At 58.7% G+C, this 12506-nt stretch overlaps 1 protein-coding gene across 1 annotated transcript; it reads left to right on the top strand.

Moving 5' to 3' along the window:
* The first annotated feature begins 3713 nt into the window (after positions 1-3713).
* On the top strand, positions 3714-10816 carry EMX2 (empty spiracles homeobox 2). The gene is made up of 4 exons (XM_075504045.1): positions 3714-4136; positions 4919-5399; positions 7452-7636; positions 10366-10816. The coding sequence occupies exons 2-4, from the start codon at positions 5009-5011 to the stop codon at positions 10531-10533; spliced, it is 744 nt and encodes a 247-aa protein (XP_075360160.1). The 5' UTR covers positions 3714-4136; positions 4919-5008; the 3' UTR covers positions 10534-10816.
* The last annotated feature ends 1690 nt before the right edge of the window (positions 10817-12506 follow it).

Below are 12506 nucleotides of genomic sequence, written 5' to 3'. Positions count from 1 at the left end.
ACAAACCCGAAAGCCCTTACGGGGTTAACATATATATGAGGCGGCCTTAAGGCTCCCCGTGGCTTTTTCCCGCCGTGGGCCAGCGCGGGTCCCCCCGGGCGGCTGCTGCGCGCCCCGGGCCGGCAGCCGGGCCCTGCCCAAGCCGCTGCCGCCGGCGCTGCCGCGGGGCGGGCGGGGGCTGCCCGGCGGCCGGCAGGGGGCGCTGCCGCCCCGCGGATGCGCGCCGGGGCCCGCGCCCGCGGCTGCCGCCACCGCGACCGCGCAGCGGGCGGGGACCGGGCCGGGACCGGCGGGGACGGGCAGGGAGCGGGCAGGAGACGTGTGCGGTGGTGCGCGTCGGGGCCGAGCGCTCCGTCCCGGCGAGTCGCGCTGTCGTTACCGCGCTGCTGGCTGCGCCCGCACGCAAGCTCCGGTATTTTCTCCCGCTTCCTCCGCACGTGTTGACATTTAAAATGACCCGGAGTCTGGCACGGCTGGGTGCAGATTACGGCTTCGTGTGTAAACCCGGGGATTTGCTCTTTTTTCTTGCTGTCCTGCGTTACTAACGTCATTTCGGAACCGCAAGTCCGACCTTCCCGAGACGAAAATAGATGTGCGAAATAAAGCCGGGGCTGCCCGCGGCTGGCGAGCGCCGGGCCGGGCTTGTGCAGCGCCGAGCGCAGGCAGCCGGGCGGCAGCCGGCCGGGGGTGCGCGGCCAGGTGGGGGGCTCGGGAGCGCGGGGGGGAGGATGCTCTCAATTAGCGTCGAAAAGAAAAAACTAAAGCGACGTTCTCGGATTGCTGTTCCCCGGGGCCGGCGGGAGGGAACCCGGGCAGTGAGGCCGTTTCCCGGTCCCCCGCGGCCGCTGCAGCCCCCGCCCGCCGGTGAGACGGCTGGCACCAGCGCTGGCCCGGCTTTGCAAGGCCCAGACAGGACTGTGAGGATTTCAGGGCTGGTCTCCTCTATGGGGAGGCCCGTGGAAAGCACGCCGTGTGTCCGCCCCACTCGGGAGCGCTGGCTGCGTGGAGAGCGAGGCCCTGTTCACGCGGGACTGCGGGCGCTCGGGGGAGCCAGGGCCGGCAGCGACAACCACTCGGACGAAATCCACCTGCTCGGCGGAGGCCCCCGGGGCACCCCGGCGGGGCAGGACCCCGGGCGCTCCCGGAGCCCCGCAGCCCGTCTCGGCTCCGGGGAGCCCGGCTCGACTCGGCTCGGCTCCGCGTCGGGCTGCGCTGCGCGGCCCGGGCTCCCGTCTCTTCCGCCGCGTATTGCCCTTTTGTGAAGGGCTCGCAGCACGCTTAAACATAGTGACGGGGATTTAGGACGTCCAGAGACGAATTAAATTAGGCATTTCACCCGCTCCTTTAACTCACGCAGCCCCCCTCCAGTCACGACCTGCTTGGGCCACCTCTCCTCCCTGCTATGGGCACGGATCCCTGGGACCGGAGAGAGAAGGGGGAGACGGATCCCGCCTGGAACAGAAAGTTAAAGGGAGGCTAAAACTTCCCTCACCGCCATCCCCCCACCCGCGAAAGTTCAGCCTGGATCAGCCCGTAAACAACCGTCTTACCCCGAGGTCTCCCGCATCTGAGGCCTTCCTCGCATTTTCTTCTTGGCTCGGCTTTTAAAAGATGAGTATTAGTTTGGAAACCCGAAGCTAGTGCTTTGAGGCCAGCCATGTAATTTGACTGCGAATGTAGCGCACCCCTCCCTCCGAGAGAGGCTGCCTCTAAGTGCGCTCGGAGCAGATCGGGGATTGCTGGGAAGGGAGCCCCTGCCAGATTTTTCTCCTTGTAGACGCCAAGAGGACAGAGGGAGCAGCCTGTCAGGGCGCTGGGTAGGAAAAGTTCAAGAGAGGAGCTTCGGGAGAAGCTCCCGGAGCAGCCCGGGCTGGAGCGCAGTGGCCCCGGCCGGGGCAGCGCCGGCCACCGGCTCCGCACGGGCCGTGGGCTGCGCGGAAGGCACCCACGAGAAACGGCCACGGCGAGGAGTGGGAGAGTGACACAGCAATTGAGGGGGAAGCGGAAAATCCTGGGGAATCCCATCCAGAGCCCCCTTGGTGTTTGTTCTGCCTGTCCCCGGCCCGTGTTCTCCGTGACCAAACCCAGAGAGAGCCGGCGCTCCCCGGACTCTGCTTGGCGGTTTCTCTGCCTGCGTGGATCCACGCAGAAACACGTATACACGTAGATATGTATATGTCTGCATGTGGGCACGGAGAGCGGGCAGGGCTGGGTGCGGCGCGGGGACCTCCAGGTTGCTGCGGCCGAGATCAGCCGCTTCCCCGGGCGAAATCGGCCTTGGCGGGGGAGAGGTCCCCGCTGCAGCTGCAGCCTCCTCCGCTGAGCCCCAGAGCAACGGGACCCCCCTTCGGGAAGGGATTTTAGGCTAGAGGATATTTCCTCGGCGGTAAAGAGGGTCGAGGGAAATTTATCGAGCGTTTTGGAGAGTTATCCCCGCTCTGCGTGTGTGACGGTTTTTTCACACGGGTATAATTCCTCCCTCCACAACTGCTGAATTACTTGATGCAGTTTTCAAAGGAGCCCTACGATTATGTCAGGATGTCTGGAGAAAAAAAAAAAAAGGAAAAAAGGAGCTGAAGGTTTTTTTCCAATTCAGATTCATTCTGCAGTCCCGGGGAAGTGTAAATACGCAGATGCAGAACACGGCTCTTCCTAAGGAGAAGTTTCCCTTTTTTCCCTTTTCAGTGCTCAGGAGCCAAGACCCCAGTCGAAATCAGCACATCAAACACCCGTCGTATTCAGGGCACTTTCTCAGCCTCGCTCCTGTCAGTAACCCCAGATCTCTGCGAGAAGAGCGTTACCGCCGGTCGGGGGGAAAAAGGTCGCCCGGAAAAGGGGCGAGGGGACTTAAAAAGTTAAAATAGTAGCGATTCACGAGGGGCACGAGTGGGGCTGGAGGGAAATCCTTTTCTCCCCTCCGCAGCAAGCTCAGCCCAGCGGGGCCGGAGTCTGCCCGGGTGTCTGCGGGCAGGAGAGGTTTTCCCAGGCGGGTGAGACCTGGGCGAATGGCACCTCGCTGCAAAATCTGTCGGGAGACTTGAGTTACGCCGAGGCGCCTTCCGTACAAGCATCTCTCTCACTTTGTCTCTGCAGTCGTATGCACGTGCGGGTATGGATGTCTATACGTACAGCCGCCCACCGCCTGGAGAACAGATTTACATTTCATACGGCAAGTGAACTTCTCCCTCCACGAAGTGCCGGCAGCGCGGGGCACACAAAGGAAAATGCGTCCCCAGACAAAGGCGCAGGGACAGCGGCATCCCTGCGTGCCCAGCACTGCTTGGCCCTTCGGTTCAGTCCGGCGGTGTGGTGTTGGGTTCAAAACATCGGCTAGCTGCAAACAGGCGCTGTGAGGAGAGAGCGGGGAAGGCGAAGAGTCCGGCTCGCCCTTTACTGGAAAGAAGCGAGGACCGTTTAGACAGCGATTTTTTAGCGTATTTTAATGCAGCGGAGTAACGGATTCTTTGTGTATAAAGTGGAAAGAAAATAGAAAACAAAGTCCGGGAACGAAGGAAAGAAACGCTAGACTGGGTTTAAGACTCCCCCCATCCCTCGGTTCAACAGAAACATTAATTTACATTAGCAATTCCGCATCTTTAAGATAAATTACACAGCGGCGTAATAGATTTAAAGTACGCCAGATTTTTTATCATTAATTGTAAATGTGCAAAATACCTGCTGGTACTTCACTTTAGAAGAATGTAATTGGCAAAAATGGGAGGCTGATGAATAGATAATAGATCCTTAACTACCAATAAACAGTAAGCACCAGCCAAGAGTATTAGGATGTGATCATAATTATTCTGCAGCCCCAGCCAATGGGAAGAGGAGAACTCAGCCCTAAAATCATCCCCGGACCCAAAGGTAATCGCGAAAATACGGACAAGGCTGGAACCGGAGACTTGCTCCCCTGTCCCGTCTGCGAGAGCCCGGCGTGTCCCAGCTCTGCATAATGCCGCTGCCCTCCGCTTTGTTTTCCGCACCGCGCGGTGCGGGGCGTGCGAAGCAGCGGAGGGGGGAATAAATAAGTTCGGAGGAGGAGGAGGAGGAGGAGGAGGAGGGCGACCCGTTCTCTCACCGGGACGAAACCTTTCCCAAGCGGGGCACCTCTCCCGGACGCCCCGGGGCTGATCAAGGTAACCTCGCCGGGCTGAGAGCCCCCGAGAGGTGGCGGGGAGAGGGGTGTCACGCTGGCGGGGCAGCCCCAACTCTCCCCCCCGCCCCCCGCGAGGAGATGCGGCGCCCCCCGCCCCCTGCGCCCCCGCTGAGCCCCCCCCGTCCGCGTCCCCCGTCCCCGTCCCCCTACCTTGGTCGCCGGGCGGCGGCAGGGGAGGGAGGGCAGCGCGGCGGCGGAGCGGCGCGGAGAGGCGCGGAGCGGAGCGGGGCCGGGCGCGGCGCTGCGCGGGGGCGGTGGCGGCGCGGGCGGGGCTGGCGGGGTCCGCGCTCCCCCCGCGCTGGCGGGCGCGCTCCCGCCGCACTCCGATCCGCGCCGCGCCGCGGCTCCATCCCTCCCGATGGCGCTGCCCGGCGCTCGCCTCCCCTCTGACGCACTTTAAAGAGTCTCCCCCTTCAACCTCAAGGCGAGTAATAGCGACCAATCATCAAGCCATTTACCAGGCTTCAGAGGAAGCTGTTTATGTGATCCCAGCACTAATTAGGCTCATGAACTAACAAATCGTTTGCACAACTTGTGAAGGGGCCGATCACATCCATGGATTGTCTTTGGACTTAGGGAGGGAGGGGGGGGCGACCGCCTTTTCCTTGCAGGAGGGAAACTTCTCCCAGCAACTTTTGTGTGTGTGTGTGTGTGTGCGTGCGTGGTGCGTGTGTGTGTCTCCCTTTTGGGTACCGCTGGCTGCCGCTGCCTCCTTTTCCTCCAGCCCCTGTCTATTTATGTGTGTATCTATCCCTCCTCAAGTCACTCCCTGCTGCAAACTTCCCCGGATCGCCTCCCGCGCACCAGAGAGAGCCAGGCAGAGATTTGGTCGGGGACTCTCGCCGCGGCAGCATGTTTCAGCCCACACCCAAGCGGTGTTTCACCATCGAGTCGCTGGTGGCCAAAGACAGCCCCTTGCCCGCGTCTCGCTCCGAGGATCCTATCCGGCCGGCGGCGCTCAGCTATGCCAATTCCAGCCCGATGAACCCTTTTCTCAACAGCTTCCACTCCACTGGCAGGGGGGTCTACTCCAACCCGGACTTGGTCTTTGCAGAGGCCGTCTCCCACCCGCCTAACCCGGCCGTGCCGGTCCATCCCGTGCCCCCTCCCCACGCCCTGGCCGCCCACCCGCTGCCTGCTTCGCACTCCACGCACCCGCTCTTCGCCTCGCAGCAAAGGGACCCCTCCACCTTCTACCCCTGGCTAATACACCGCTACCGGTATCTGGGTCACAGGTTCCAAGGTACGTGCAACTTTTCTTCTCCCTCCCATCCACCCCTCCATCCTCCGGCGGCCCCCGGCCGCTCCCCGCGGCGCCGATGCGGGGGGACCGCGGGCGGGCGGGCGCTGCCCGGAGCCGCGGGCTCGGCTCGGCGGGGCCGAGGGTCTTTTGTGCCTGCCTCCCCCGCCGCCAGGCTAGAGGAGCTGTCAGAGCCGAGGGGCTTGGGCTGGGTTTTGCTTTGCTTCTTTTCCCGGTTTGTTTTGGTTTCCCCGGGAGGAGGGGGGCAGGCGGGAAGGCGAGGCAGGCTGGGACTTCTGCGGCTTTCTCGCCCCGATTAAAAGCAGGGGGAGAAAGGTGGACATCTTTTGTTCCAGTGGGTTAAAAGCTACGGAGGAGCCCCCGAAGGAAGCCGCCCCGCAGAGGGGGTCGCGGGGTTTAGGCTCCGCCGAGAAGGCAGCGGTGCCCGCCGGGCTGCCGGGGCCGGGCTGCCGGGGCCGGGCTGCCGGGGCCGCGGGGAGCCGCCGCCTCAAATCCGGCCTTTCCCCTTGTTAGCGAGGACGGGGGAAAAATGAAACGAACCCCAGAGAAAGCAGAAAGGAAACAAAATAATAATCCCAGCGCCGGAGCAGCGCAGGGAGATGGGCTGCGGAGGGGAGCCAGGGCCGGGGCAGAGAGGGCGATGCCGTCCGCACGGGCAGGAAAGGCTCCCAGCTGCCAAGCGATTCATAACCGGCTGAAGGAAAATAACCAAATCCAATGGCGCACAATCAATAAAATCCCCTTTGTTTAACCCTTTGCAACCGGCAGCGTCTTCTCCGAAGGGTGAGCCGATTTCTCCCGTAATGGGTCCAGCTCCTGCCTCTTTCGTTATACACCAAAAAGAAAAAAATCAACCTCCGTTCGGAGGCAGCCATCTGCCTTTTTTTTTTTTCTTTTCGGTATTTTTATTTATTAATTCCGAACGAAAACAAACCACCTGCCTTATCCATTTCCCCGGCCTTCTGCAGCCGAGCCGTTGCACTCGGGTTGGAAAAGGAGGTGGCTCTCTCCGGAGCCAGGCGGACAGAGATACAAAATGGATTATTACCCTCTCAGAATAAAATTACAGGTTTCGCTCACCAAATTATTTGTCGCAGTCATCAGGCGATTGGTAAAGAGCGGTAGATGAAAGGCGGAAATGTCCTGGTGTTGAGCCACAGCCTGATTTCCAACACACCCTCCTCCTCCAACGATTTTTAACGCACTTACGGAGAGAGACCCTCGGTGGCTTTCCTACCTTGGAAGGACCGACCCGGAGAAGCGGCACAGGGCCAACCCGGAGGGAGAGACCCACCAAAAAGCCCCGGCTGACCCCCCCCCCGCCCCCGCTCCGCAGCAGGCCGGCTGGGATGGCCGTCCCGTGGCCTCCCGAAGTTTGTTTCTTTATTTCCCCGCCGGTTCCCGCCGCCGCCGGGGCCGCGGGCAGCAGGCAGCAGGCAGCGGGCAGGGGCACGGCAGCGGCCGGAGCCCCCGCTCCGGGAAGCACACCGGCAAAACGAAGGGGAGCGGGAGGAGAAAGTCCCCGGCTGGAGCGTTGGGCGAGGGAAGCGGGGAGCGGCCGGCGGAGCGGGCCGCCGGCTCCCGGAGGCGGGGGCTCGACCGGGGCGGCACCGAGCGCCGCTGCCCCGCCGGCCGCGCCGGGAGGGTGTAAATACCAAACAAACAAGGGAAGATGTGAAGCTGCCGGTGGGCGAGGGGAAGGAAGGGGGGCAGCTGCGGGATGAAGACACCGCAGCCGGGTTCTGGGCAATGCTTTGGCTTTTTTTTTTTTTTTTTTTTTTCCCCTGTAGTGCTCCCTTGGTTGTGTTTTAGTATTTGATTTTCGCCCAGTCCTCTCCTTCCCCTGCTCATTCCCGCCACCTATTTATGGAAGGAAAATTTAATTTAAAAGAAGGCGCTGAAAATAAAAAAGAAACTACAGTCAGATTTCTCCTGCGGGTAATGGTGGGAGATAAAAATTCTTGGGCTAAGAAGTCCTCTGAGTGCGTTTGGGGAAGGTGTTTGGCTAATCTCTTGCTTTACCCTGTCGCCCAGGGAATGAAACCAGCCCGGAGAGCTTCCTATTGCACAACGCACTGGCCAGGAAACCCAAACGGATCCGTACAGCTTTCTCCCCATCCCAATTACTGAGACTGGAACATGCCTTTGAGAAGAACCATTATGTAGTAGGAGCAGAGAGAAAGCAGCTGGCACATAGCCTCAGCCTCACGGAAACTCAGGTAAGGGGGAAGCAGGGAGCGGGCAGCTGGGAAAGCGAAAGTACTGGGATCTCCTGGGGAGAACCCAGCCGGCCGGCCCGGAGAAAATACGGGCGAACTGTGGGGGTATGCAGGCCTCCAGCCCCGAGCCGGTGGGGCGGAGTGAGGGGTTGCCCCTCGCCTGGGTGTTATAAAATCCTCTCCCCTTCGTGAGAGCCATCGCCTGCGCCGGGGTCGCGGGGCCGCGGCCGGCCTGGGAAGCGGCGGGGCCGGGGGCACGGTTCGGCTCTGCCCGCAGAGCCCCGGTCGGAGCCCCGGCCCGAGCGGGAAGGGCAGTGGCGAGATCCGCGATCTGCAAAGGAAAGGCGGTCCTGGCCGTTCTTCTGCGGGACTGGGGTGACCCTCGGAAGTAGAGGAATGTGAGGGGAAAAAGCCCCCAAAACCCAAGGCGGAGGGAGAAGCCCCCTGCGGAGCCCACGGCAGAAATACGGTTTCTCGGATGGTTTTGCACCGGCAGCGGGGCTGTGAGGAGCCGGTTCAGGAGGGCACGAAGATGAAAACGAAAAGCGGAGAAATTACGAAGGCCAAGGAATCCCCCCGCCCCCCCGCTGGCTGGCTGCGGGCCAGAACCGCACCGGAGACTCCTTCGGTCCTCTGTCTGGAGGGACGATTAGCGACGTTTCTGCTCCGGTTGTCCCGGGGAGAGGGTCTCGGCGGGGACCGAGGCTGGACACCCGTGGGGCGGCGCGGAGCCGGCGGGGAGCGGCGGCGGGGGAGCGGGGGTGGGCGCGGGCTCCCCCCCGACGGCGGGGACCCACGGCCGGCGGGCCCGCTGCGAGGGCGTTTTTCACGCGGTTTTCTCCTCGCCGGAAGAAAGGCTGGGGTTTGGGGGGTTGTTGTTGTTGGTTGTTGTTGTTGTTGTTGTGTCGGGCTTTTGTTTTGTGCCCTTCCAGGAGACTCGTGGAGAGAGGGCTCCAGATGGGGATTGTCTCTGCTACAGTATGTGGCACTGTACTTAAAAAAAAAAAAAAAAAAAAAAAGAGAGAAAAAGCCAAAATACCCAGCCGCAGCCTAGTTCAAAGTTCCCAGTAAACACAGCGTTCTCTGGGAGGATTAAGTTGTAACACTTTTTTTTTTTTTTTTAACTCCTTTTCGTGGGGGAAGCAATAAAGAGGTTGGAGCTTTTGTTTTAAAATGTCTCCCTAACAAAACAATAAAAAGGGATCGCCACTTTTATGAGGTTCTCCGAACAAGGGACCGGTCACAGGCTTATTTCCACTGGAAAGCTGTATTTAAGGTGGTCTTTGTGCTGCTTGATTCCGAAGCTGGTTGGGGTCTTTTGTCCGGATGTCAAACCCCCAGTCCCCTACAAATGAGCTCCCTTTTGGGAGATCAGCGTGCAGAAATGAACCGTCCTCCCCTTCAATTAGCAAACTAAAAGCAAATTAAACTCACCCCTTGTTCCCCGCTCAGCTTTTTAATGGGGGACTTTTGGAGAATATGAAAATGCAGCAGAGATGTGTGTCCGGCCAGGCAGGTCTCTGTTCTGAAGAGGCAGCGAAGCGGGTTAAACCAGCTTATTAAAATGCTCCAGTTCCCCTTTCCCCCCTTGCTGGGGCCTTTATCAGGCACTTTCAGACAGAACCAGAGTTTAAACTGCTTTAAAAAAAAAAAAATGTTTACCTTTGGCCGCTACAAGGAGTGTGGCCAGCCCTGGAGATAGCTCCCAGATCAATATTATCTGTCATTAAAGCACTGAAGTCAGCTGCTGGATGGTTAAGTCAGATCTATTCGGCGCTGTACAAATTCAGAGGGGTATTTACGGCAGCACTTGCAGGTTTCGCCTCGCTACGATCGCTCCTGGACGGCGCGTCCCAGGGAGAGGCTGCGGGGAGCGCCGGACGTTTTTCATTTCGGCCTTTTTTCTTTCATTTTAGTGTCTTTTCCAAGAGCAAAAGATCTCGCTCCGCCGCCCCCCGGCCCCGTCCCGCCGCCCCGTTAGGAGGGACGAGGCCCTCGCTCTGCTTCGCCCCGCTCCCTGCCTCGCCCTGCCGGCCAGGCCGGCCTGGGCCTGAGGGTGCCGGCCGGGGGGCTCCCGCAGCCGGCCCGGCCTCCCCCGCCGCAGCCGCGGATGCCTTTCCCGGTGCTGGAGACCGCGGAACACCTCGGCGGGCGCGGGCACCTAGAGCCGCCCCGGGGGCTGCCCCGACGGCAGCCCACCGCCGCGCAGCCACGCGTTGTTTTCCCCGCGTGGGGTGCCTGGCGCCACGCGCGGGCATTGCGCGGGGCTACTCGTGCGCGGAAGGTCCGCGCCCCTGCGCCAGGTGCGCAGCCGGTGCCTCCCGCCTGCGGCGCTGCCCTCCCCGCGCACCCGGCTGCGCGGCTGCGGGAGCGGACCCGCGCAGACGCACCGCTGCGGCTGCCCACTCCTGCACGCGTGGGTCCTCTGGAGGTGCCTGGTGGGCGTGGGCCAGCGTGCCTGTGCCTTTCCCGGAGAGGTTTAGGCGGCACACGGGCCCCGGCCCCGCTCCTCCGCCTCCAGGCTGGGTAGCGGTGCAGGCAGGGCGCGGGGCAGGCAGGGCGCGAGGCAGGCAGTGCACGCCGCACGCGGTGCAGGCAGGGCGTGGTGCAGGCAGGGCACGGAGCAAAGAGAGCCCGGAGCCCCTCGGCACGTCCAGGGCAGCGGGCGGCAGGCGGCCCCGGCGTCCGGGCAGGCGGCGGACTAACGGCCGGTGCCTTTCCTCCCGCAGGTAAAAGTATGGTTTCAGAACAGACGGACAAAGTTCAAGCGGCAAAAGTTGGAAGAGGAAGGTTCGGACTCACAACAGAAGAAAAAAGGGACTCATCACATTAACCGGTGGAGAATCGCCACCAAACAAGCCAGTCCAGAGGAAATCGACGTCACGTCGGACGATTAAAAACTGGCGCTTTTTGGACTTTTCAAAGCCAGGCACCCCACCAACAGAAAGTGTTAAAGGCTCACACCTACCCCGGCGTGGCGGTGCGGGGAAGGGACACGGAGATCTTCATCAAAAACGCGATTCCCGCCTGGGAGGGCAGCTGGGAGCGAGCGAGGGCGAGACCGCGAGAGGTCCGAACTGTGGCACTGCCGGCACCGCTCTGGCAAGGGCGATCTGTCAATCAGAGCCAAAACACCGGGACGAGGTGATTGACAGGTATTCCGTTTCTCGCAGTCCACTTTTAAAAACATAACGTCAAAAAATTAAAAAAAAAAAATCTTGAAAAAAAAAATCTTAAAAAGAAAAAAAAAAAACCCGAAACAAAAAAGACCCCAACCAAACCAGAAAAATTACCACCTTACAGGACATTTTGCACTTCACAGTTTTTTCCGTCTTTAAAAGAGAAATTTCCATAAGCAGCCAAAACTCACACCTGTTTCAGAAACTTGAATTGCATGTGAAAAGCCGTCTGGGCAAAAAAAAAAAAAAAAAAAAAGGAAAAAAAAAGAAAAAAATGGAAAAAAATTACCCCGGTTCCTAAAGACAGAAATTAATTGTAATTTTTTTCCCTCTAAGACAGGTTCTGTGTGCTTTTTAATTTTATTTTACGAGAAATGTGCAGTCTGTAAACATTTTATGATAACTTCTGGCGTCAAAGTGTTTGTGAAAGCTGAATGAAGTAGCAGTAACAAAGCATAGTGTTCCTTCCGGATGGACAAACACGGTGGGGCAGGGGAGGGACGGGAGGGGAAGCGGGGGGGAGGTTGGGGCTGGTCATAACTTTTGCTGCCAAAAAAAAAAGAAATCAAATCAAATTATTCCCCCCCTCCCCAATTGTATCCCCATTGCAAAACCGGATGATGATGATTTTTTCAGATTAATAAAGCGCAGACCCAGCGACCAGGTTTGGCGGTGGGGACACTCCCAGGCCGGGAGGATCCAGAGAAAAGGGACTTAAAATCGCGGATTGACTTTTTTTTTTTATTATTTTTTTTTTCTAATGGCCATTTCCATTGGGGCAATTTTCAAGCACTGACCTTATAATATTCCGAGATCATAGAGCTACTAAAAAAAAAGTGACAAATGTTTCCTTCATGTCTTCTATACCAGAATGTAAATATTTTTGTGTTTTGTGTTTAATTTGTTAGAATTCTAACACACTATATACTTCCAAGAAGTATGTCATTGTCAATATTTTGTCAATAAAGATTTATCAATATGCCCTCAATTTTTAAGCAAGATATTTTCCCCTGCCCCCCAAATTGCTCGGAAACCAGTAGCTCCCCCCCCGTTTTTAGCTGCCCCAGCCCTGCGGTCGCAGCCGCGCATTCCTGCGGCCGGCGGCGCGTTTTCTTCATGGATTCACTGGCGGGTAAATAGACCTCTAAAAATAAGCCGCAGAGACCCACTTGCTGTAAATAAATACCTTTAAAAAAAAAAACCAACAAACCACCCCAACAACAACAAACCCAGCCCTTGCCCTGCTTAGGAGCTGAAGTGCCAACGGGAGGGTGAACCCGGTCCGCAGCAGCCGCGCTCCGCTGAGAGGGAGAAGGGCTTTCCTTGGCAAAAATATGTATTTTATTTAGCGGGAGAGGACTTTTTCTCGCTCTTTTTTTAATTTCCCCCTTTTCCCCCCATCTTTTAAAGCCCCTCGCCAGGTCGTTGCAGTGAGAAGCAGGTCCTGGGAGGCAGGCACTGCGCCCCAGCTGCTGCTCTCCCCTCCGCTCTAAGGGAACGATCCTGGGCACAGGGTAAAACTGACCTTAAAGACGTGGAAAAAAAAAAAAAACAACCAAAAAAAAAAAGTTGCTCTAGGTCCTTGAGGAAACTAGCTGGTTTTCTGGGGGTACACAGTTGTTTTTTCATGCTTCATTTGCCCCTTAGCCTGATAGACTGCATTAATCAGTTTTATTTCCATTGATAGAGAA

The sequence above is a fragment of the Mycteria americana genome, chromosome 6 (genome assembly GCF_035582795.1).
Source record: "Mycteria americana isolate JAX WOST 10 ecotype Jacksonville Zoo and Gardens chromosome 6, USCA_MyAme_1.0, whole genome shotgun sequence".
Taxonomy (NCBI): domain Eukaryota; kingdom Metazoa; phylum Chordata; class Aves; order Ciconiiformes; family Ciconiidae; genus Mycteria; species Mycteria americana.
Note: the sequence above shows the minus strand (reverse complement) of the source record. Positions and strands in the feature narration are given on the sequence as shown.

Excerpts from the sequence above, each read along its gene's own strand:
- EMX2 (XM_075504045.1), top strand. The coding sequence starts at position 5,009 with ATGTTTCAGCCCACACCCAAGCGGTGTTTCACCATCGAGTCGCTGGTG. Across the intron at positions 5,400-7,451 it reads TCTGGGTCACAGGTTCCAAG|GGAATGAAACCAGCCCGGAG; the intron begins GTACGTGCAACT and ends CCTGTCGCCCAG. Across the intron at positions 7,637-10,365 it reads TCAGCCTCACGGAAACTCAG|GTAAAAGTATGGTTTCAGAA; the intron begins GTAAGGGGGAAG and ends TTCCTCCCGCAG.